The 24,837-nt window shown below is 38.6% G+C and overlaps 1 protein-coding gene across 1 annotated transcript in view; it reads right to left on the reverse strand.

Annotated features, from left to right (window-relative positions):
• Positions 1 to 20,590: 20,590 nt before the first annotated feature.
• Positions 20,591 to 24,837, reverse strand: part of FST (follistatin) — a 6,623-nt gene continuing 2,376 nt past the window's right edge. Inside the window, exons 2-6 of the mRNA XM_008643143.2 lie at positions 24,579 to 24,834; positions 24,276 to 24,494; positions 23,706 to 23,930; positions 22,440 to 22,670; positions 20,591 to 21,721 (exon numbers count right to left, since the gene is read on the reverse strand). Of these exons, the coding sequence (XP_008641365.2) occupies positions 21,639 to 21,721; positions 22,440 to 22,670; positions 23,706 to 23,930; positions 24,276 to 24,494; positions 24,579 to 24,834 (1,014 nt within the window). The 3' untranslated portion in view covers positions 20,591 to 21,638. The remainder of the gene's footprint in view (positions 21,722 to 22,439; positions 22,671 to 23,705; positions 23,931 to 24,275; positions 24,495 to 24,578; positions 24,835 to 24,837) is intronic.

Genomic DNA, 24,837 nt, shown 5'->3' on the forward strand with positions numbered 1-24,837 from the left:
TGAAGCAAGGATTGGACCCCAGACTTCTGCATTTCTGGACCACAGAAAAGACTGGGAATCAAACTGCTGTGCTATAAAATTTGCCGGACATTTTAAGAAGTGCTTTTCTGTTTTCTCCTGGCTGCAGCAATCTGTGTGTGATTCGCAATTGTGCACCTGTCTTGTTGACCAGATGGAAGAAAGTGCTACTTCCAGCTCTCTTTGTGCTGCTCACAGGAGTTCATGTGTTGCTTGGAGCATGCTTAGTGTTCAGGTGTTCATGTCACCACCATACCCCAGCCAGCTCCCCTGTCTAACACGATCTGGGAAAGGGCAGCATTTACTCAGTATTCCCCTGCTGTGGAAATACCCAGGTCAAAAGACTGGCTGTGCTATACCTTGTATGAGGATTGATTCATTTGTCACGTACCTAGCATTGCGAATCAGTCTGTTCAGAAATGGGAAGGGGGCCTCAAATGTAATGAGTTTGCTAAATAAAAGTAAAAACATGGGTTGCCTCCAGACATTTGGGCCTTTTTGGTTTACTCACTTTTCATAATCAAATTATCCTACGGAACCATGTACATTATTTTGGATCTTTGTTGTAAAATAAAAAATAAGTTTTGTCTTATGTTTAGAGCTTCAGAGTCTTAAGATTCACAAAAGCTGCCAAAAAGTCTGCAATATCTGTAACTGTCTGTATAGAAATGAAAGATGGATATCCCAATAGCAGCTGGAATTGGAAATCAGGAGGTTGCAAAAAGGAAGGCAACAACCCATTTGGTTCTTGGTTGGCAACAACCAACTTGCTTTGGTGCTGAGTACTTTGGATAAGGAAATACAAGTTTTGTCTCTGTCTGCCTTGTGGACTGGCATACTGGAAGAGACCTATATTTCTGCACCTTCTGTATTTGGATGAAAGACAAAAATCTTCTACTGTAATGCAGCATGCTATATAGTGTTTTAAATTTTGATTGTGACCAGCAGTGTGTTAGCTGCACCAGGGATGTTTTGGTGACACAATTAGTTTCTGCAAAAAGGATTGTAATCCTAGAAAAACAATATGATTTCTGTAAAACAGCTGCTGGTATTCTTAAGGTTCTTAATGATTCTGTTTCCATAGAAGTAAGTTGCTGAAATATATGTCAGCATATTTAGAATATTTTCTAAATAGAATATTTAGAAAATGTCCAGAAAAGAAAAATCAGAGTAATTTATAAGAGAATATGTTGAAGAATGTGTGATTTTGCTCAATACACTGGTGAAGGAACACTATGCCTTCCTTAAAACAACCCCCAGTCAGGTTATGTTCAGTAGGAATTTTTTTTTTTATATATAGGTGCTTGGCCATGGCACCTTTGCTTTGCCCACCACAACTAGACAAAAATGTGCTGTTACTTTTATAAATTAAGGCAGCTGATCATTTATTCACAGTAATTCTCTTTTCTCTACTTGTCTAAGTGCCTTTGTATAAACCCTTTTTTTATTTGTTAAATCACAGTGACATCAGTGATGCACATTATTTTTCTGCTTGCTAACATACTATAGCCTGTATAAAACTAATAAAAAAAAAAGAATTTCTGAAAAAGATTGTCTGCTTGAATGTGTTTCTGAGCATGGTTTTGTTCTAAAGATGTGAGCTCTGTTTTGTCACTTACACAGTTGATTATGAGGTTATCATTTTGGTAGTCATCAATTTCTAATGCATACCACATTTTGTCTTGACAATTCTAAACAGTGCTGTAAAGTAGTAATATCACTGATTTGTACCACCTAATTTTATAAGATTAGGACTGTAAATGCCACAAGATTTCTACTTAAAAATACAGTAAAGTTCTTAATTTTGAAGAGTATAGGCCAAATCAAATATCAGGATCCTGAAGTGAAATAAGTTGTAGGCCTGTCTAAACATCTGGGGAGAGTGGGGTGGTTCTGCCCTTTGCCTCTAAAAGGGTTACCATATCAGTATGCTTGCCACTATCAGCCACTCAGCTGCAGGATGCTGCTATACTGAGAAACAAATTACTTACATCCAAGAGGAAAGTGGCAAAGCAAAAGTGTCATTAATTGCCTGCCAAATGAAAATGAATTACTATTTTTCAATTAAAAAAATTAAATTAAAACAATCCCCCAAGCGTATAACTATAATAGAAAATAGTTTATTCGGTCATTTTTTAACTTGGGGTCACTTTTCCATTTTCTTGACTAAATTGTTGCTGGTTTAGTTTTTTATCAGATTCAGTTTTCACCAAAAGCAGCTGTATTGCAACACAAGGAAAAACCACTGAAATAAATTCATATTTCATCTGAAACAGAAACTATTAGACACAAATAGGTCTTTTCCTCAGTTCACTCAGTTCAGTGTTCCTGTTGAGTTTAGTTTTAACTAATAGGTAGCAAAGTCAGTCATATCTGTGCCTTTTGACTCAGATATTAACATGTCAAGATTTAATCAGGAGGACCTAACTCATCCATTTGTTGTGAAACCAAGGCTCTTTCATACAACTGGATGCATGATCATTACTTTTTCTGCTCTTCAATGAAACAGTTAAGCATTTGGTACATTAACTGGCTTGTGAAATTACCTCATACTAGTCCTTTTCTAATTTTATAAATTTATTTATTATTGCTTTCCTTACCTTTCTTCCCATGTTTTTTCTGGCCTCTAAGCCTTATACTAGCAATTACCTTTCTTTGAGTAATTTTTTTTTAAGAATTCATTTTGGAGAGATTATCCCATTCTATGAGGAAAGCGGAAACAAATTTAAATGAGAGAGACTTCATCAAAAACACTTGTAATCCCTGTTGTGTCTGTGTGTTCTTCATGTCAGTTTGGAAAGTATCATTAAAACTCCCCTTCTTTCAGACTACTTTTCTCATATATTTTCCATTTTATATCAATGAAGTGCAGTGAAAAAGCAGGTAGAAAACTGTAATTTTAAATATTTTAAAATTATAATCATAAAAAGAAAAAGGGTAGTAATATTGCAAGAGGGTAATAAATTCCATGTTAACATGTACATGTCAGTGATCACAGAAATTGTGACTAAAATGACAGATACAATAAGTGTTCTTCAGGGTCTTTTGTTAGTTTAGATTTAGGTCACAAAGTGTATTTCCCAGGCTGTCATTCTAAGAGAAGCCAATCTGACAACATAAATGTTGTTTTACTTTTTCAGAACATTGACTTTGTAGCAGCATTGAATTAAGAGTTTTCAGAACTTTTGCAATGTTCCTAACAATCCCTTTCAAGACATAAAGATTATTTTTTAAACAGTACTTTTCCTGCTCAAATCCTCTGTCCATGTTTCCATATGGTTTCATTTTAATGCCTGTTAATCCATACTATTATTGCTTACCTCCTTTTACTGGAATTCACTGGAGGAAAGTGCTATTAGGGTTTTCCTTTTTGAAGAGGAGGGTAGCTGATCTGAAAAGAGAGCACAAGATGAAATCAAAGAGTACATTTATGGACAAAATGGACATAATAATAAAGGTTTTCCATTGAATCTCTGTGGTCTAGAGAGGATCACTGGCATTCTGAATGAGAACAAAGGCTCCCAGAAAAAAAATTAAGACATTAGCAACATCTTCTGGAAGCTTAAATTCATTTTATGCCTTATATCTCTAATTCAGGTGAATCTTAGAAATGGCAAAAGAATTTATATCTATTCACAAAGGGTATTTTTGTTATTGTATGTAACAACTGTTTAAGTACTATCTGATAGGATCAGACAATTTCAAGGGAGTTCTTTAGCCTCATATTTGGTTATTTAATGTATTCCTAATTTATATTACCTTTTTATATTACCATATTCAAATGAAAATGCATTTTTAACAGATATTAATGTAAAATACTTTATAATATTGCCTCATATATGTTTAAAACCCAGGTCTATTTCTGACAGTGATATTATATAGAGTCCTTCATGCATTCAACTGAGATATTCATGGCCCTAAAGAAATTTGGAATGTGCTAATGTACTTCACTGAATTGAGGCCTCTAATTCCAACAACGTAAAACCCCTTCAAATAACAAGGAAACAACTGCAAAAAAAAGAGTACAATTTTCAGAAGAAGATTTAAATAAAAATTGCCATAATTTACATTTGGGGAAAAAAAAAATGCAAACTTTTGCAGTCTCTTGAAATATACCCGTTATTGGCAAAGTTGCAATTTGCACTTCAGAAGACAACTAGATTCCTAAAGTACAGTGAAAATAGAGAAAGAATTTTCCCTTTTCTTAGTTTTCTGTCTTTAAGAACACAGACAATAATGTTAAAACTTGTTTTTACATGCTTCTGTATTTCAATTTTTGGGGATATTTCTTGAAAAAATTCCAAGTTATGAAGTCCATACACCACATTCACAATTTCTGGACTTTTATAATAGCAATGTTTGATTTGCCAATATGAAAATTTTGTATCCAGTAAACCTCCAGAACTTTCTACATTGGTACTAAACTTTGTATAATTGTTACTGATTTGCTACAAAATGGGGGGGAATTTCAGGAATGCTCATATAAAATACTTTGAATTTTGCATTGAATAATTATCTTTATTACCTTCTTCATCACCACACCCTTCAGTCTTTAAGGTCTCCCTACAAAGGCAAAGCCCATGGTTTCTTTCACATATTTATTCTGTTTTGATTCTTGTCTCATCAGGTTAAAAACTTTCTATCCCTACTTGGATTTCTGTATTCACATTCTTTCCTTGAGTGCTTTAAAAGTTTTGCACTGATAGCTTCTCAATAGGAAAAACTGGAACAAGAAAATAAATTTTAATAGAAAGTTGTTGAATGCAGGTTATTGTCCCTATGAATTACATTTCTAGAAATAGTCGCAAGGTGTTTTGGTTTTTTAACCAAGAATATATAGGATTTAAAAGGGTCTTTTGCCACACCCAATCTCCTCTTACTTTAGGCAACTATATCATATAGCCTTTTTTGATAAAGTTCCATCTTAAGATGATCTGGACTAATTTTGCCCCATTGCTCCTTATGGAAGTCTGTTCAAGAGCTTCATTGCTCTTTGTATCCTGTCCTGGGATTGTGTTTGACTTGAAGTTTGTTCATATGACACTATTGTCCTGTATCATTTTCAGTTGTTCCTCAGTCTGGAGTCTCATTCTTTTGTCTGTTGTCACTAGCCAGTTAATCATGGCCATATTGTTCTTCTGGGTTGTATCCGTGTCTTTATCTGTATGACTAGAATGTGTCCTAATGTTTGCTATCAACATTTGTATACTTGGATTTTGTTTCAAGGTAAAGTTGACAAATATATTAAATAAGATGTTTAAGAAGCACTCAGGTGGGATACTTCATTGCTTGGGACTACTTGTGATTATCTCAGTTTTCCTCTTTTTGTCTTTTTTTTTTTTTTTTTTAACTGCCGTACCATCTTCCCTGTGATCCCCACCTTCTTCTAGCATAACTAAAAATTTCCTTTATGGTGTTGTGGCATGATTTTTGCTGATGCCCAAGTGGATTATCTCTGTTTCATTTGCTTTGTATGAAAACATGTTGTTTATTTTTAAATACATGCAATGCTGTGTCTGATAAGAGGTTATCATTATAGGTAATAATTTATCTATAGGGCAGCCTCATGGAACATGAAACTTATTCCCCTAGGTCCTTAAGACCAAGAATTACAAGGTAGAGATTTCCCAGAATGTCATGCCCTTCCTCTCTTTGCTATGTCAACCAGCTGAAATTTGTAAGTGAGAAACTAAAATTTTCTTATTAATGGAAAACCATTGGGATGTCTGAAACTGTAAGTATCAGTGAAAGTTTAAATACTTTCACGTAAAAATAAGCTCCAAACTCAGACTTCCTAGGGAATGTTTTTATTGGAAGTTGATTTTAGCCTAATCCAGTTTCTTGGGTTTATATTACTCATTCCCTTTTTGACAAGTCACCAAGTCCTGCTTTTTTCTGGCATGGGTCATCCTCCTCTTTATAGCAAAAGTGTATGGAGTAGAGTCAGTAGAAAGGAATCACAAAAGGTCCTTTATATTTCCATATCATCATACATAAGTATTTGGAGGAAAAATGTATTTCTTTGTAGCATCCTAGGTTCTTGATGTCCCTTTCACCAGTTCCTAATGACAAGTTTCCAGAATTAGAGTACAATTACCATGTAACCTGTCCAAGAAGAACTTGAAGGCCTCTTGCCAATTTATACAGCAGCTAAAACCCTACAGAATTATGGATTTTGACTGCAAACTACAACAAAAAAAGGGTCCCTATTAACCAGCAGGATGGTTATAGTAAACTTTCAGAACTTCCATCTATTTAATCTTAAGTTTTATGCAATTTTAAAAATACGTGTGGCATTTTATCTTATTTAAATGACTTAATTTCTAGGGATGTATGTGGTTTTCATAGTAAAGCATTTCTTGACTGGGTCTTTTAAAGGGTATACAAATAGTCTAGATACCTTGATTGAAGAAGAGATGATGTAAAAAAAAAAGGCAACTGGACCACAAATCTTCATGTCAACAGGAAAACAGAACAGTTTTCTCTTCCTCCATGCATGGACCAAGTAAGTTAGATCAAAACTTAAGATGACAAAAAGATAATTTCTTGACAGATGTCTTTAGTTGCAATTAGGTCTGCTGGATTAATTAATTAATCTTAGGAAACTGTCCCACTAAAATTAGCCTCAGAAATGCAACTATTTTACAAGTCACTATTTTGTAGTTTTCTTGTGCCTTTCTCAGTGGTTACCTTTATGTTGCTAAAGTTGGGATTTCACTTTCACCAAGGCTGATTGCCTAAGGCACTTCCTTTGCAGTGGAAATCTTAAGTTAAACTCATCAAAGCGCTATCTGAGACTCTCAAACAGTTCTTCCCAAGACAGAACATTCTTACAACAGAAAAATTAGAGAGTTTATCTTATTGCATGAGAATGGATTTTTGGAAGAACACCAGACTTTCCACGCATGAAAGCACTACAACTCTCACAAGTGGAGGACCAATACTGCACGGAGCTCCTGGGCTGACCTGGATGCTCAAATCAAGTGCAGATTTCTCCAGCTGGCATTGAAGTGAAGGTTCAGAATACATTATTTCACTAATTTCTATTTTGTTTGGGTTCTTTCACCTCAGTGAATCAACTAGTTCCTGCTAACGAAGCCTGCAAAATTCTAATGGAGGCAATGCAATTATCATACTGCTCTGACTTATCAAGGCAATAGCCTTGACTCTGCTTAGTTACTTCTGGAAATCTAAAGCACTTTTTCTCCACAATGATGCTCCAAGCAGGTAGCTTTCAATTAATTCCCTGCTGGAAAATCACCTTTCTGGAGTTAAAAAAAAAAGGCACATAAATATCTGTAATTTAACTCCTTTTATTTGCTTCCTAGGACTAGTAGCCCATCTGGCTATTTTAATATGCTTTCTCATGCATTCTTCCCTTTTTTTCTTTTTCTTTCTTTTACTAAAGTATTTTGGTATTTGCTTTAACCTTGCAAAAATTTCTGTGATCTTTTCTAAAACAGAGCTTCATGATTTATTTTTGTTCAGTAGGTTAGATAACTTGTTCTCATGCAGACAGATCAGTGACATACAAGAAAGGAAATGTGAATTATCTGCCCACATGCCATAATGTAGATAGCATCTCAGACTGAGCTATGCACCAGGAATATTCCTAGTAATATCAAGAACCCACGAGGTGTGTCCAATAGCACTTCATTCCTTCTCATTCCTTGCTTCAGTCTGCCTAGCTATGTTTGTGCAGACAGCAGCTCTTTAAGGATGAAAGAAATTATTCTAAGCAATTTTTTACTGAAAGTGTCTTTGCTCTTGAAGTAACATGTTGATTCCATGTACCATTGAGACTGTATTATGTAGTTCATTACTCAGAATATCAAGACGGAATTGCCTAATAAGAGGAGCATAAGACAAGATGATTTGCATAGCTCAGTTGAACTTCAGAGTTTGCATTTCTGAGCAGGAGAAAACGCCAAGATTCCATAAGGCAACTACTTATTCCAAATCTGGCATTTCTCCTATTCAGAAACACAGATTGTGAAGTTCACTGAAGTTACTGAAATCAATCAATTTTTTTCCTGATTATTTTAATAGCAAGTACATTTTCTGTTTACTAGTGTTTTGCTTATATACTGTTTGCATATTAAGATATTTATTAAGTATATTCTCTTAACTGCTGTCTCTCCTGATTCTGCAATAAAAATCTCTGTGGTACATTTAAAGGAGCAAGGAACATAGTCAGGTTGATACATGCTTGCCTTTGCTGGAAAATTAAGATGAGTATCATGCACAGCTCATTTGTGGCTTTGTCTTATGTCATTCCATCACTTGCAAGTTATACAAGTAATTTCTAGAACCATAAATATACGGTGTTTCACACAGACAGTGTGTAAACCTGACCTGAAGGTTGTGTCTGTGTGAATGAATAAAATGGACTATTCTTTGAAGCAAAAGTCTGTGTCCATTCTTGACTGTGTTAGTTGCATTCATGTTGAGGATGATCCTTGGTCTCTGCAGATCCTGGACATACAATTTTGAATTGTGGAAGAGAGGTAGTTGGCCTGAGCCAAAACTATGCCAGGAACCTTGATAACAATTTCACACTACACTCGGCCACCCATGCTGTGACCCTGCTGAGCTCATCAATACAGTATTTTGTTGTATCCCTTATGCCTGCCTTAGCATACTATCCAGGGTCCCCTTCTGGCTCTTAAGGCCCAGCCCGGCTCTCTGTACTGAACTCAGTGGCTTAGGGATACGTGCCTGCACAGAAGGGGTGGAAGGGCAAAAACCACCTCCCTTCTCAGCTAAGATTTATTTACTGGCAGCAGTGCTTCTTTGTAACCTGGGGAGAGGAAAAAATGCATGTAATGGTGGGTCTGTCAGACCTTCCTCATGAGCAACAGTTGTTACACGCCCTCTAGTTTGTTGAGCCACTTGTTCCGCCACTGGAGGCTTTAAAAAAAGATATCATCTGTGATTTGCAGGTTTTGTGAAACCCACGGAAGCTTTGAGGATTTGGTGCACAATCTGCCTGAGACAAGAGAGCACATCAAGTGATTGTATGTGCAAGTAATTACATTAATTTTTTTCAATATCCAGATAGTTCGTGCAAGCATTTTTCCATGAGTTGTTGAAAAAATTACTTTAAATATTTTGCTTTTCATTAGAAAAGATGAAGATTTCACAGTGACAAGCATACTCAACTCTTCTTCTGGAGATCACATATATCAAAATATCATGTTGTTTGAGGGTTTTTTTCATTATTAACAAAGAATAAGGACACAGGTTCTGGGCTTGATACTTGCTGTTGACTATTTTACAAGACCATAATAAAAGATTATTTGATATGTTCTTATGTGATTTGCTACTGCAGTGAAAAACAGCTATTAAAACTTCATAAGCAGCTGTGGCTACTTGCCCCTGTGAAAAATCAAATTCTAAATATTTGTTTGTTTCTGTGGTACTTCAGAAAGTGGTGTATTCCAGTCTGGTCTATACTTAATGCATTTCACTGACATGATTATGTTTGCTAGAAATGCAATTTTTTTTTTTTTTTTGGTCATGATAACTATGCTTCACACTACCCTTCCAAAGATGTAGGTATGCTGGCATTCATGCTGAAGATATGACTTGCTTCACTGCCAAAAATAGGATATACCTTTAAAACATGTTTAAGCTAGAATTACCATTTCTAGATGAGGAGAATGATTTTCCCTATGTGGGACTAATTAAAAGAGGTGTTCTTAAATGCATATAAGACTTCAGTTTCATAGGACAGAACAGTTCTGACTAAATAAAGTCCTCTCTGCTTGGCAGCAGCCTTGCTGACTCTTAACGACTTTATCATGTTTTTCAATGTTTGTTTTTGTTTTGTTTCTTAAAATCCCCAAGATCTTGCATAATATGATTGCATCATAGAAGCCTATATTCCTAGTATTCATGTTCGTGAAGAAAAAGCTTGAAAATTGTTTTCCAATCCTCACTTCTAACAAAGGAAATGGAAGGATCTATAATGTGCAGTATTTTAAAATATGTTAAGCTTTAGAGCAAGTTCCTTCTTTTTGAGATCTACCATTTTTAGTTTTTATTATAATGGCTTCTATAAATTTTATTTGTCTCAGTTAATTTGAAATGCTTGGATCTCAGTTATCAAAATGTTCAGGCTAAAATTGAAAAATGTAATTTTTAATAGGGTTGCATACATTAGAAGAGCATGCTTTTCAGGTTTGGAGACTTCCGCTCAAAATTGTAGCTGTTTTCTCTTTGGAAACTGATTTCAATAAGTATACTTGTCTTTTTAAGATGTGCTTTGTGAACTAAAACTTGGGAGTTGAACTCTGTGCAGATACTGGTTATTAACATTCCGAGACGTGTAGATTTGGAATAAATTTCATGAGCACAAGATACCCCACCACTTTGTTAAAATAAACAGTGTCCATGAGCCTCCTCAGATGTAGTATCAAGAAGGGGATTTCTGCCTGTGTGTGACTGTACACATCTGTTAATTCAGAGATTTAAATGTGAAATCCAGCACTCAGGGACACCAGGTGGATATCTGATACTCTCTGAGGAATTTGTGCTTCATAAACCATTCTATGGATTATTCACAGCCATGTCTTTTTCCCTGTTTGTGACATAAAAAATATGGATGAAATATTTGTATCAATAATTAATCCTGGTATAAATCAATATAAGCTACTAATAAATGAGAAACAGAGACATATTGCTGCCAAAAATCAGCTGTTAATGCCTCTTCACTTACTGAAATGGCATGCTGCATATCACAGTTGTTCTGTTAATGACTACAAAATATTTCTCTAGGTGAAAGTCAGAAATATTCTCCAGCTCTACAGAGAAAGCTGATGACATGGCACAGTATAATTTCAGATTGAAATAATTATGCATAGAGCATGAGAAATAAGGAGATGCAACTCTTTATGTCTGCTTTTCATGACTCTTCAAAAGTACTTACATGACTTAAGAGCCTAAGGGCTTAATTCACTTGACCACACATAGGGATCTTGCTCTTTTTAAAACTCATTGGGGTTTCAAGCTCCCTTGTGGGGTGTCAGAAATTACACAGGAGCTGGAAAAACTGTCTCATTTGGGTGCAGCAGCTGGAGACCAACAAGGATATTTTACAGTGCCTGAAATGGGACTGGATGAATGTGTCCTGGCTACTAAACCTTCAAACCTTCACAGTGCAGGCTGGATTCAAGCTTAGGATCTGTTCTTGAAGAAGGTATCTGTGCCACTTCTTTTAAACAATGTCAGACTTCAGAGTGGTTATCCCTTTCTATTGAGGATGTCTCTCAACATAGTAACTCTTTCCTTAGCCAACACACTTGCTCCTTGCCCAAAGATCATAAAGATGGTGAGGGACAACCCTCATGTCCCCTGGTAACAAAGCAGAGTTACCAAAGACTTTGTTCCATGCCACAGTGATGTCCTGGTGGTGTGATCATACTTCTGAAGAATGGCAAAAGTGGGCATGATTTCTTCAGGACAAGGATTGTGAGGAAAGTGCTCTAATCTGTAGAATATAGCTACTAAAGGATATTTTAAAGAAAATGGTGGATATGTCTACACTGTGTTGTGGGCCTGATCTTTTCAAGATGTAGTACTCAAAATTCTGAATCTAATTCTCAAATCTCTCTTTATATACCTGAGACATTTACTTGAATCTGGCAATACATCAGTCAGAAATGAGACTTAAGTCTGGGAAATATAGGCACTGGCAAAAACTTTGTCCCTCAGCAGTGATTAAACATACTGTCCACGTAGGGGTCTCACCTAGAAGCACAACATCAGTGCTTCCCAAAGTTTTTCCGTAGCAACCCTACTTCCAGGGTCACAACCCCACTTTCATTTTCACTTCCAGGCTTGTGGGCCCCAAGTGGGGTCATGACCCTAACTTGGGAACTGCTCTATAACACATTGAAAAAATTAACATACCAGCCAGTAAATACATCAGCAAAACAAGCCCATCCAGTCTGCCCAAGACCCTGCTGTCTGCCATCCCTAGGGTCCTTACCTATTAAATATGGGGTTTCAAAATCGTGTATCTATTTGCGAGCTCACATACTGCTTTGTGTGTGTGTTCTGTCTTGTAGTCTTCCTTTGTGCTATTTAGCTAAGTTTGGTGTTGACAAATATGTGCTAACACTTCTGAAAATATGACCTCCTTTTTCTTGCTCATTCGTATGTTGGAGGTGCTGCTTAGATTTATTATTTGCACATAATAGGGTTCACAGTTATTGTGTGTCAGAAACAAGATCTGGAGAGTCTACTGTTCCCACAGCTGGAGAAACACATACACGTCTGCTAAAACTGCAGTGTAAATTGTATTGTCCTTAGCAATTAATCACTTACACTGTATTCTATTGATTCTCCTCCCCTTAACTCCTACTGGTCTTCACCTTCTTGCATTTCTTTTTCCTCATCTGTCTTCTGTTCTCCATTTCTTATAAGTCTCACACTTCATTTTTTAGCATCTTCTCCAGAAGTGGATGTGGACATGCAGAAGTTTCTACTTCTCTTGCAGAACATTCTACCGCTAGATTTCAAAGAACTTCGCACAGGTTGTGGAAGCACACAGATTATGAAATCTCAATATCTGCCTTTTACAGTGGAGAGGTTATAGCACCAGGGCCATTACCATGGTGACCAAAAAGTCACCATAGTCACCAAAACGTCGGTGGCAGAGAAAAACATGGATCTCCCATTCCCTGCGGAGTCCCATGGTGTACTCCAAGCAACATGGTTAGCACAAAATATACCAGTAGGTGGCACTTCAGTGTTCATAGCATTGCTCATGCATCTGAGCGTCTGCTACAAATGGCCTTCTGGTGTATAGTTCTTCATGTGCAACTTTTAGCATAATTTGATTTCTTTTTATTCTTGTGGTTTTTTCCTCATACCTTTACTCTGCCATCATATTTTTTTTTTCATTTACCTTGCTGTGACAGTTTGCTGTTACTTCTTCATTTCTCTCAATTTTGCATTTGCTATGTCTCATTTGGAGAAGAAAAGAAACAAACACCACCACCCCCCCCCAAAAAAAAACCCACCAAAAAAAGTAAAACAAATCTAATAAGGGGAATATCATTCACTGATTTATTTTCAGAAAAGAGTTATCTACATCCTGACTAGTTCATTACTGAGGAGAACTGGGGTGGTGGTGAGTGGAAGCAGTAAGATTAACTCTCAACTATTCTGAAGCCTCACCATGTATTTTTTGCAGTGTGAGGTGAAGAGCTCTCTGCTAACGTGCTGTGAAGCACGCTGTATGTACTCAACTCTGTATGTTAGACTACCCTTGCTCTACACAGGCTCTGGCTACACGCTTCAGGTTCTGGCCTTTTCTCCTGATAGGAAATGAAGATTTTGTTTGGGCTTCTGTTGTAGGTTGTGGGTGGATTTTGTCCCATCAGCTCATGTGGTGCTGCTTGCTATGTTGCTGGCAGTGGCAAGTGTCTTTCAATTATGGCTGAAATTCTATCACAACCTGTAAGTGGAGAATGCTGAGGAAATTTATAAACTAATTGTCACAACTTCCAGGCATGCTGGGTTGAGAAGCATGCAAAGTGTCGAGTTTGCGCGCTGTGTAAATTTGGAGCTCCGGCTCTGTATATTTATAGGGATAGGCTCAGTCCCTTTTTTCTTTCTCATAAAAAGGAATGAAAATTAGTTTCTTTAAGGTTGAAGTCCAAATGTGAAAATACTCATTATTTGTATATCTTGAATGTCAAGCATTTTAGTCTTTTAGCTGTTTTGGTGGAGTCACCATTTGAAATGAGGATTTGAATTGATCTGACTAAACCACACTAGGTGGGAAAAGATTATGGAAAACATCCCTGAAGAACTTTTTTAACTTGCTCCAATGGGCATTATCTATTATTTTTCCAAGTTTCTTGTCTTGGGCTTGGGTTTTTTTGGCTTTCCATGCTGTCTTGACCAATCTAGCTGGTGCTAGTTATTGTCTCTGAGAATTATTGTCACTACTAAGAAAAAAAATATTGCAAATTGAACAATAGCATAATTTTAAACTGCATTTTAACTGTCTCCCTCTTTCATTTTATTTACCTGTTTTCACTTAAAAATACAGACATTTTATGCACTTTCTTGCATTTTATCTACTACACATTTTACTCAGCACAGAGCAAATATTCTAGGCATAGGTGCTGCATTCCTTGAACAGCAAAAACTTTCACTAAATTCACTGGGAAAATAGCATTTATGAGAAATTTTAGGATCACTTAAAGTTCATATAACAGAAAGACGTATTAAAGGAGGAACATTCCATATTGCTACTTACAATTGTATCTTAGATCTGTGGTGATATGGTTGCTCCTTCTAGATTTGAGGGAATTGTTTCTTTTTAATCGGCCATTCCTTTCTGGTTTTTGAGTTTGTATGATTTGGAAGTAGGTGGGCACGCCTTTTCATAGTATCATAGGATAATCCAACTTGGAAAGGCTGTCAGGAGATCATCTGCTGGATTGTACTAATGTGGAAAAAGGCTTTCCTTAAACCCTGTGTGAACTTCTCTTGTTTCAGCTTATGCACACCTTGTCCTGCTACATGTGCTGCTACACACAATGACCTGCTTGTAGGTGGAAAAGGCTGATCTGAGGCGCTTCCAGAGCCTTCCTTTCTCCAGGCAGAAACACCTCCATTGCTCAGACTCCACTTGCAGGGCCAGTGTCCTAGCCCTTGAGACTCTGCAGAGCTCACTTGCCAACAGTGCAACCTCAGTCTCCATTGTCCAGTGATTTGCATAATTACCTGTCTTATCTATGTGTTTTGCCCTGTGACCTGTGCATTTTAGCAATGCTTCTAATTCAGAAATGAGACAGAAGCACATTTAGTGATGCTGGCTGGCTCGAATGTTCGAGTCCTGGCATGCCCTCAGTCAGAGGGAACACAGCGTCACTTTCCCGACGTCCGAAGACCGTCTTCGGTGGAAAAGCGAGGCGCAAGATGGATGCGCGTGCTGCTTCCTCCTCAGAGGAGACACAACAGGCAGCCAGTGTCAGTGCTTGTGTCAGCCCGGAGGCAAAGGAACACAGAAGGGCCTCTGGTGTGAGTTCCAGCAAGTTTACTTACAGGAAGCTCCAGGGACCAGCAAAGACCCCGAGGAGAGCAAGACACAGCTTTTTATGGGGGGGTGGAGCAAGGTGGGGAAAAGGGAAGCAAGCAATGGGACACAAGCAAAGGGGAGGATACAATTTTTCAGAACCAATGGGGAAGAAAGGGAGGTAGGAGTCACGACAGGGAACCAATAAACATCCAAAGAACAAAGAACTTTCCAGAACAGGGGGAGGTAGTCTGAACTCAGTAACCACCCAGCGACTTAGACCTCAGTCACATCTTCTGATCCATCCTCCGACCCATTGTCTTGGGTGGGGAATCCACCCAGTGGATGGCCCTGGTTTGATTGGCTTTCCATGGTCTTGGCCTAAGAGTGGGCTGAGCCGCTCCAACATTTTAGTATCTTCAGTGGCCACCCACCAACATCAGCCGTCTAGTTCCAGGTGTCTCTTAAAATACGAAGGTCAGTGGAAATTAACATGATAAGTACATTACGTGAAGCTCAGCAAAAGATTATAGGAATACTGTTATCTGAGTAAGAACATTTCAAATTGCTAAGGGATCTTGGAAAATTTATTAAAACTGTTCTTATCTATAAGTTTTTGCATATAACCATGTTACACTGGGTAAGAATGATTTTTTTAAAAATACTGCTTTTGCTGTGGACCTCTAAAATGCTATGAAACTTACCAATTAATTGATAATTAATTCTTAAATAGTTCAAAGTTTTGAAATATTTAATTTTTTAGTTTTTAATTGTTCAAAAATCTTTCAAAACAGATGGCTAAAATTTGAGTCTGGAATATGCATGCTGTGGTTTCATTTTGGGAAGATCTGAGTATCTGTAGACCTCACTGAAACAGTGGGAGATTCAGATGCTATTACTGAGTGGCACTGGTGGAAATTGAGGAGCCTTTACACATGCAAATCTACACTTCAGCACCTTGGTAGACTCATCCTGTAGCACCTCGGACATCTGATTAGCTATTATCAACATCCATACTTCCTTCTCAATTTTCTGACACATTAGTATTGTTCAATCCCACGATGAAGTTGACCAAGTCCATTTAAAGATTAGGAGATCAAAAGAATGTAGTTGTAAATTACAGGAAAATGAGCCAAACCTGTTTGTTTAACACCAAATCAGTCTCTGAGCTGAACATTGTGGCTTGCACCACTTGTGTTTCTCCACAGTGTGATAACTTCATTGGCCAGATTTTTCAGAAGTAACAAATGAATGTGAATTATACAGATGATCCCAAATGATTATGAGCAAATCCAGCCGCTAGGATCTATTATATATTTATATGTATCAGGAAAAATAAAAAGTAAAAAAAAATTAAAGAGTTAACTTGTGCAAATTATTTTTCATATACTACCTGCAAAACTCATGCTGCCATTGAGGGTTAGACAGGCCTTGGAGTTACAGGAATATCAAACAAAATATGTAATTTTTTATCTTCAGGGAGTTATGAATTTCCCGTCTGGTACCTTGTGAATGCCTTGGTCTATACACAAATGCTATGCTTCACCAGAAAGCATGGAATCCTAGTTCTTCAAAGGGATAAGATACAGATGTTTCTGTTCTTGTGATTCATCGTGTAGTAAAATGTCACTGCCTAGAGAACAGCACGGCATACTGAAATTTCATTTCACCTGATTCGCATTTGGTGGGAAAGAAGGAAACATTTTTATGTAAGAAAAAAAAAGGAAATAAAGAAAAAGAAGGGATAAGAAAAAGAAATAAATAGCAGCTGTTTGAAATTTGTAGAGAGGCTTGGAACTTAGCTTTATTTGACGTGTATTGCAAGGGAGAAGGCAAGCAAAGAGGTAAAGGTGGAAAAAAGGTCTATGATACTGTTCTTAAGTCTGTCATAAGAACACGGCTATCAGAAATGCATGCAAGTGTGATCAAAATGTAGTATACTCTTTTGCCTGTATTGTGCAGACAAATCCATTTGGGAACCAGGGCTTTTGAGACAATATTCTTATTGTTCAAATGCCTCAAGCTGAGTCTCATAGAATTAAGGTGATTTTACTTCAGCTCCAGAATGTGGGTTCTGTTCTTAAACACATGCACTCCACTCTGAGTTACTTTACCTGCACTTGTGAATGGAGTTCACAGACTTCGGATTCAATACAGAAGTATACTCCATGGTGATCAAGGAGTTTCAGAAATGTGATTTACAGGAAGGGGAATATGTATGCCAGACTATACAAAATACTGAAGAGAAAGATGTTTCTGAAAATTTATTTCTCTTCTGGTTTTAGGAGCTTGTCCACATAGTTTCAGAGCTTCGTATACCTTTCTGTGCTTAAGCATCCAGATGTCTTTGTCTCTTCATTTAAACACACAACCACCCCCTTCTTTAGACTGAGGGAATTAAATTCACAGTTCCACTTCCCAAAAAGTTCCCCATGTACAAACCTTGAAGAGAGGAAGAAAAAAGTAGTCTCTCATTCCTGTTGTAACTATGACTCAATGTAGAAAAAGATTTGAGATTTGTAATCTTGATTTAAGCAGAGAGTTAAACATGATTTCATAGCTCAAGGATGGAGGCATTTACCTGCTGGGGGAAGGAGCAAGGGAAGCAACCTGGATTCTGGCCCCTGCCTCAAGCACTATTTATGCATGTTACTCAATTACAAATGCAAAATGTGTAGGCAGCCCCTGGGGCAATAACCCAGGACTTCCTCTTCAAAAGGAACACCTATTAGGGTTGCAAATTATCCTCTCTCGATGAATCTTGCTTCCTGTCCAATACAGAAGTATGGCTTCAGCGGGCATGACAGACGGTTCTCCAGCCTGAGCTTCACCTTGAGTTGGTGCTGGATGCACTCTTGGGAGATGTGGGAAAGATGTCCTCAGAAAGAGACTGGCAGTGAACCTGCATCTTATCAATTCAAGAACAAGTGCCTTATCCACAACTATGATATTATGTAAAATGTTGGCTGTTGTGCTTCCACAACCTCTGGACATCTTTCTGGGAGAAAGTCTCTGGGGCTGTTGTGATTCCTGATGAGGCTGGTCTATGGTAGGCATGCTCAGAAGATGCTTACTTCATGAAGCCTCTCAGGATATGCCACACCTGTGCATCACAAACAGGCTTTGGTGCAAGGTAGGCTTCAAGATTTCCAGCTGTATAGAAATAGCAGTAGCAATGAGAAATGCAGTTTCAGAACTTTAAAATAATTTAATCAGCAAAAACCTGATGTAGATTTTTGTGGCCATTTAGCATACATGTACTTGTGAAAATATATCTTGGAATTTTTGTTTCTTTTTCGAATTTGTCCAGTGGTGGTGTTCTCGTGAACCAGCAGCAGGACATAAAACTAGAACCCAGAAATCCTGCTTTGCTACAGTCTCTCTGTAAGACATGTAAATGTATTTACAATTAAAACCAATATTTTAATGTTGTTTTGTTGGAAATGAAGTAGCTGGCACCTACCTGAATTTAAGAAAAATCTTCTCGGATAGTCCCTATATCTATTAAACAGGTTGTTTCTCTGTCATTGACATGTATTTATTAATTCCTTGAGAGGCTTTCCAATAGATTCTTTTTCATATCTTTGTTCTCCTGGCCCCTGTTCTCTTTTATTCTGGGTTCTGTTCCCTCAGGAGACCAAAATCCTGCTCCCTTTGCTCTGTTCACTATGTACTTCCTTCCAAAGAGACTATTTGTCTAAATGAGATAACAGGAGGTAACATGAGGTAACAGAAGGGCAAATATTTTTGCTATTACTGTGAATATAATATTATAAATGCATGCTTGTAGTTTTTATATATTCAGAGATGAATAAATTATGCTTGCTTTGGATAATACTAAACAATCCATAACAAATTAGAATTTTTTATATAGTAGAAAATACACAGAAAACTATAGCAGGAAATTCTTCAAATATTTGTATTTAAACTAAAAGAGTGAATCAACTTCACTCAGACTTCAGTTCAGCAAAGTACTTAAAAGGCCACTGAATAAGATGTGTAAGTACATTTTTAATTTTTATGAAATATGATAGTGAAAATTTTGTAAGTGGGGCCTTATTTGTGAGAACAGCATGATGGGGTAGCACAGAATGGGATTTTGGTTCCTGCTGTGCTTATGCTGGTTACCTTTCCTCAATTCACTATTGTATTAGTATTAGTACCCCGTCTCAAACAGTGTCCAGTCTTAATACAGGCTGACCAAAAAGAACTTCTGAATTAAACTTCCTTTTGGGAGAAAAATAATTTCCAAGTGATAGTGTGCTCTTTGATTGTTTGTTGGATTTCTTCTTTTTTTGTCTTCGCTGTTTGTTACATATCTTGAATTTAGGCAAGGAGATCCTGTTTTGCTTTTTTCTATTGGTCATCTAAATGGATCTGAAGCATAGCAAAAATTCAAATGCATATTCAAATTCTCATAGAAATATGAAAGTAAAAATGTCTAAAATAAAGTGTGGGTCAGCGGAGAGAAGGGGTGCCATCCAGAGAGACCTGGACAGGCTTGAGGGGTGAGACCATGCAAACCTCATGGAGTTCAGCAAAACAAAGTGCAGCATCCTACACCTGCATGGGGGCAGTCCCAGATGCACCAACAGGCTGGGCAGAGAAGTGATGGAGAGCAGCCCTGTGTTGAGAGACTTGGGGGTTATGGCTGATGAAAAACTCAACATGGGCCAGCAGTGAGTGCTCACAGCCCAGAAAGCCAGGGGAATCCTGGCCTGCATCCAAAGAAGAGTGGCCAGCAGGGCAAGGGAGACGATTTTGCCACTCAGTTCTGCTCTGCTGAGACCCCACCTGAAACACTGCATCCAGCTCTGGTGTCCCAAACATAAGAGAGACATGGAACTGTTGGAGCAAGTCCAGAGGAGGGTCATGATGTTGGTAAGATGACTGGAGCACATCTCCTATGAAAACACGCTGAGAAAGTTGGGGCTGTTCAGCCTGGAGAAGAGAAGGTTGTGTGGGGACCTCACAGACACCTTCCAGTATCTATGCATGTGCCCGCGGGAAAGCTGGAGAGGGACTGTCTGACAGGAACTGGAGTGGCAGGGTAAGGAGGAATGGGTACATACTGAAAGAGGGGAAATTCAGACTAGGTATTACGAAGAAATTCTTTACTGTGAGGATGGTGAGGCACTGGAACAAGTTGCCCAGGGAAGCTGTGGATGTCCAGTCCCTGGAAGTGTTCAGGGCCGGGCTGGATGGGGCATTGAGCAATGTGGTCTAGTGGGAGGTGTCCCTGAACATGGCAGGGGAGTTGAAACTAGACAATCTTAAGGTCTGTTCTAACCCAAACCATTTTGTGATTCTATGAAACGACATTTTTTATTGAGAGCATTGAGAGGGTAACAAAAATGACAAATCTCTTCTCCTCTATCACTGTACTTAGACTTAAATAGTAATGAACTGGAGACATTGCCCCTATCTGAAAATAGGGTTTTTTATATCAATACGAGCTGAGAACTTTGGCCTTAAACAGTGTTGCATGGTGCAAAAGAATCCAGAGGATCAGAACCACTCAGAACGAAAGACTGATGACTGCCTCTAGGGAAAATTCCACTTTTTATTTTTTTTTCACTCATCATTTATTTACAAATACACATTATAACTTTTATATACATTGCACATTTACATGGTAGAAAAGTACAAAACTATATATTTAAATGAATTTATATTTAACTCGCCATGTTTGAAAATATAAAATTGCATCAGAAAAAAAGTATTATGAAAAGCAAGAAACTTGAACTGATAAAGCTTTCATATAACTTTTAGCAACACACCGATTGGGAAAGAAAACTTTGAAAGTGGTACTGCAAGACCATCTTAAAGGAAACACCTGATAAAACATTTATGCATGTTACAAAAAAATAAAACAACAAAAAATAAAATAAAACCTTTATTCTCATTACAGTTAGGCCTGTTGCCGTTATCAAACTTCACAATCCAATTTCTTTGGGTTCAAAATTTGTATAGTACAGTATAAACTCTCAGTACACTGAGATCATTTCAGTACATAATGTGATCGGAAGTAGAGAAAATTAAGTGTAAGAAGTTTCCTTAAAGATCGCCTCACTGCACCTTGAAAGTATACTTAAGTCAGTTACAACAACTTTTGGTCAGTCAAGATTCCTTGTAAACAAAAACACGAGGGATCTTTAATGTACAGAACCAGCAAAAAGAAAATCCAATAAATAAACGTAACAGAAACTGACATGCAAGTTTGTTAAAGTGGAAAAGAGTTAACATCAGTGAAATGAAGAGATGAGATCATGTGGGTAGGCTCTAAGGAATGGACTTTCATAGTTCACAAGGAAAAAGAAAAGCTTTACTTTACAAGCAAGAGACCTCACAATAAATAACACTGCTCTTCCCGTAACGAATAAATTTCTTCAAAAAACAAGGTGTACGGTCAACCAGACATTTTATGTATAAATTATAAAACATGACACAGTATAAATAAATGTCTACGAGACTCAACTATATGTATACTTTTTTTTTCTCCCCAAAATAAATAAGCATACACTTATTTACAGTACGGACATTGATTTTGTGCCCAATGGCTGTTCCAATAGTGATGGAGGTTTTACCACTCTAGAATGGAAGATATAGGAAAGCTGTAGTCCTGGTCTTCATCTTCCTCTTCATCTTCTGGGTCTTCATTAATTGCTAGATGGGGGAATACAGGGGAGCTGTTGTTTAAATAAGGACAACAACAGCGCAGAAGCAGCTCAGTGCATGTTTTCAAAGCCCTCTGAACAGCCATTATACAGCGTTGCATTTTATGCGACTTGTAGTGAGATGCTCTTTGGCATCTGCTGTTATGCAATAAGGTTTTTTATACATAATCTATGAAGTCATAACTGCAGAAAGTTCTGAAGAATCAATGGCTCAGGTTTTATTGGTAGATTCCTGAAATCAAATAAAAAGCGCTCTGGTGTTTTAGTTTAATTGCTTTGTGTCCTTCATTGAGAGTTAGTAGAGGCAACTGTGCTAAACCAGGTGCCATGTGCTACCTTTAAGCTTGTTCTTTTGGACCGACTTAAGAGTTTATCCAGGTGTTAATAAAGCAATCAGCAAAGCACACGAGAGCAGACAAAGTACAAAAAAAGTCACTAGAATTACACTCCTCGGGCAACCCCTTTCTGATAGAATGGCTTGTCCTTGGAACATCCCCAAAAACTCCAACTTGAAGGCCAGCTCGTTGTTGGAGATCTATTGCATTTTATCAGCAACCAAAGTGTGTGCGTGAAAGATAGATACTTATATTCTACTGTACCTTGAATCAATAAATCAAGCTTTCTTATGTTTAAAGGTGTAAGTCTTCATTACCTAGGTATCGCCTTCAGAAGCCTTAAGTGTCTGCAGAGTTAAAAATCTCACTTACAGTTGCAAGATCCAGAGTGCTTAACTTCTAGAAGCACACCCATGGAGCAAGCTGCCTCTTTCATGGCACACTCGCTTGGGTATGTTGTGTTATCACTGGCACACACTGCTTCTTCTGACTTGCTTTCAGGGCATAGCTCATCACAGAGGGCACACCGACCTCTGCCAACCTTAAAATCCCACAAGCATTTCTTCCCAGCACTGCATTGAATGTCTTCACAGGATTTGGCTTCTAAAAATAACACAGAATACTAGAGGTAAGTGAAAAGACAAAGCAAAAAGCAAAGCAAAGACAAGCAACCCCTAAATCCTCCCTTTCCCCTGTGAACTGTGAAGAAACAAAGCTCAGATGTAGTAGATGTGATGATACTTGCTGATTTTGCTCAAGCGAGTATTCCCCTGGACAACATTGCCTGTCTATATGTGGGGGAGGAAAGACAGCTGTGCCAGCAAAGCTTGGCCCTGGGAATACAGAATTACATTTGCCTATTGTACATGACTTTCCTGCTCCATTTCATGTCAGTGGAAATTCGGCTCCCCAAATTAGTGGTAAATGCAGGATTTGTCAACAGGTCCAGCATTTCTAAATCTATCATTTTTAAACCTACCCACTGAGAGCAGCTGTCTACAAGATTTGAAAGGGAATTCACCTCAACTTATGCCAACTAAAAGCAACCTGAGACTCCCCCAAATTCACCCAGCAGTTTTGGGGAGCAGATGCTGCCCTGCAGGTGCTCCATTGTAATGCACTGCACTATCAGTCCTTTCTGGAATCACTCACAACACAGAATGTCAGGTTGCACAGAAATTATTTGCCTGTCTTCACCCACCCACTGTCTCCAAACCCCACAATTATTTTTAAAGAGGAAAAGGTGATCAGATGTTTTCAATTTAGTTAACATCATCTTTGCCAAGACCACTTGAAGACAATTGTTTCCAGGAATCCAGGCCCACTGAATACAGAGACCTTATTACATTGTAACCGTCTCATCATCTATTTCAGTGAGGCTACTTCTCCCTTGGATACTGATGTCAGCACCCGCAGCTGTAGTAGGATCAGGCCCTCTTGTTCCTCATCGCTACTGCAATCTTTTCCAGGACTAAGTTCACCCTGGCTCTCCTCTTCTGGGAGGGGAGCACTAACCCAGGCTGCTGAAGTCTCTCTTCCTCCCCACCAATATATCCTTCCAGTTACGTGCACTGGATACCCTGAAACAGGTGATTGAGGAAGCTCCCCCCACTCTTGGTCTCCTCCAAAGATACTTACTGATGCATTTCCCTTCGTAGGCTAATCCAATGGATCTTCCCAGGAGGCAGGTAGCTTTCCTCAGGTGGCAGGCACTGGCGTAGGTTATGCCATCATTCCCGCAGAGATACTGTTCAGGGGAGGTAGGCTCTGGGCAAATTCGATTGCATGTCACACAGTAGGCATTGTTGGTTTGGTCAACCACACATGTGGAGCTGCCTGGGCATAAGACATCCCTGCAGGTCTCTGAAATACAGACAGAAACAGAGTGATTAGTAGAAGATAACAGGATCCCAGTGAGGAGTGAATAGGTGTCAACAAGAACAAATGATCAGGTAGAAGCCTTCAGCAGCTCTCCTCCGTTAAGGGCTGCCGGAGGATGCCTTCCCATCTCAGGATAACTGGTGGAACACAAGTGCTGCTACACTATCGTGAGCTCTCAGTTCAGCTACATCCTTGTCTGTTGAGCATGGTCTAGTTACTTTCTCCCAACCGGATTCCTGTGAGGAAGTACATCCAACAACTCCTCCCTACACTCAGACAGACACCCTTTGGCATTTGAGGGAGATTGGATTAGATTTGCAAACCTACTTTTGCATTTGCCCTGATACTGGACTTCGAGTTCAGGCTGTTCTTTACATCTGGCTTTGAGAAGGGCGCACTCGTTCCTGTAGGTTTTCCCATCTAAGCCGCACACAGGGCCCTTCCAAGTGATATTAGAGCAATCCGGAGCACAAACACACCGAGGTTTGTTCTTCTTGTTCATTTTACATTTCTTCCCGGGTCCACAGTCCACATTCTCACATGTTTCTGATGGAAGGAAAGAGGCACGACTTTAGTACCAAGCGTGCAGAACAGACCTGGTGTCAAAACTGCTTAAAGAAAAAAAGATACCGTGAACGCAGAGCACAGAGCAAAACCACCGTTCCCTCCCGTTCCAGGACACACCACTCGAGGTAAATTCCTTCCGCCAGTGAGGGCAGGGGGGAGAGAGTGTCTCTCTCCTTCTCCTCGCGATATTCAAGGCGGCGGGCAGAAATGGGGGTCCCCTCCTCGATCTCGGGGCTGGTACGAGAAGCCCCTCAAAGCCCCGACGAGGAAGGAAGCGAGAGGACCACGCTGCCCCCCTCCAGCTCCCTACCCGCTCCTCCTC

This window comes from Corvus brachyrhynchos, unplaced genomic scaffold, assembly GCF_000691975.1.
Source record: "Corvus brachyrhynchos isolate BGI_N302 unplaced genomic scaffold, ASM69197v1 scaffold310, whole genome shotgun sequence".
NCBI lineage: Eukaryota > Metazoa > Chordata > Aves > Passeriformes > Corvidae > Corvus > Corvus brachyrhynchos.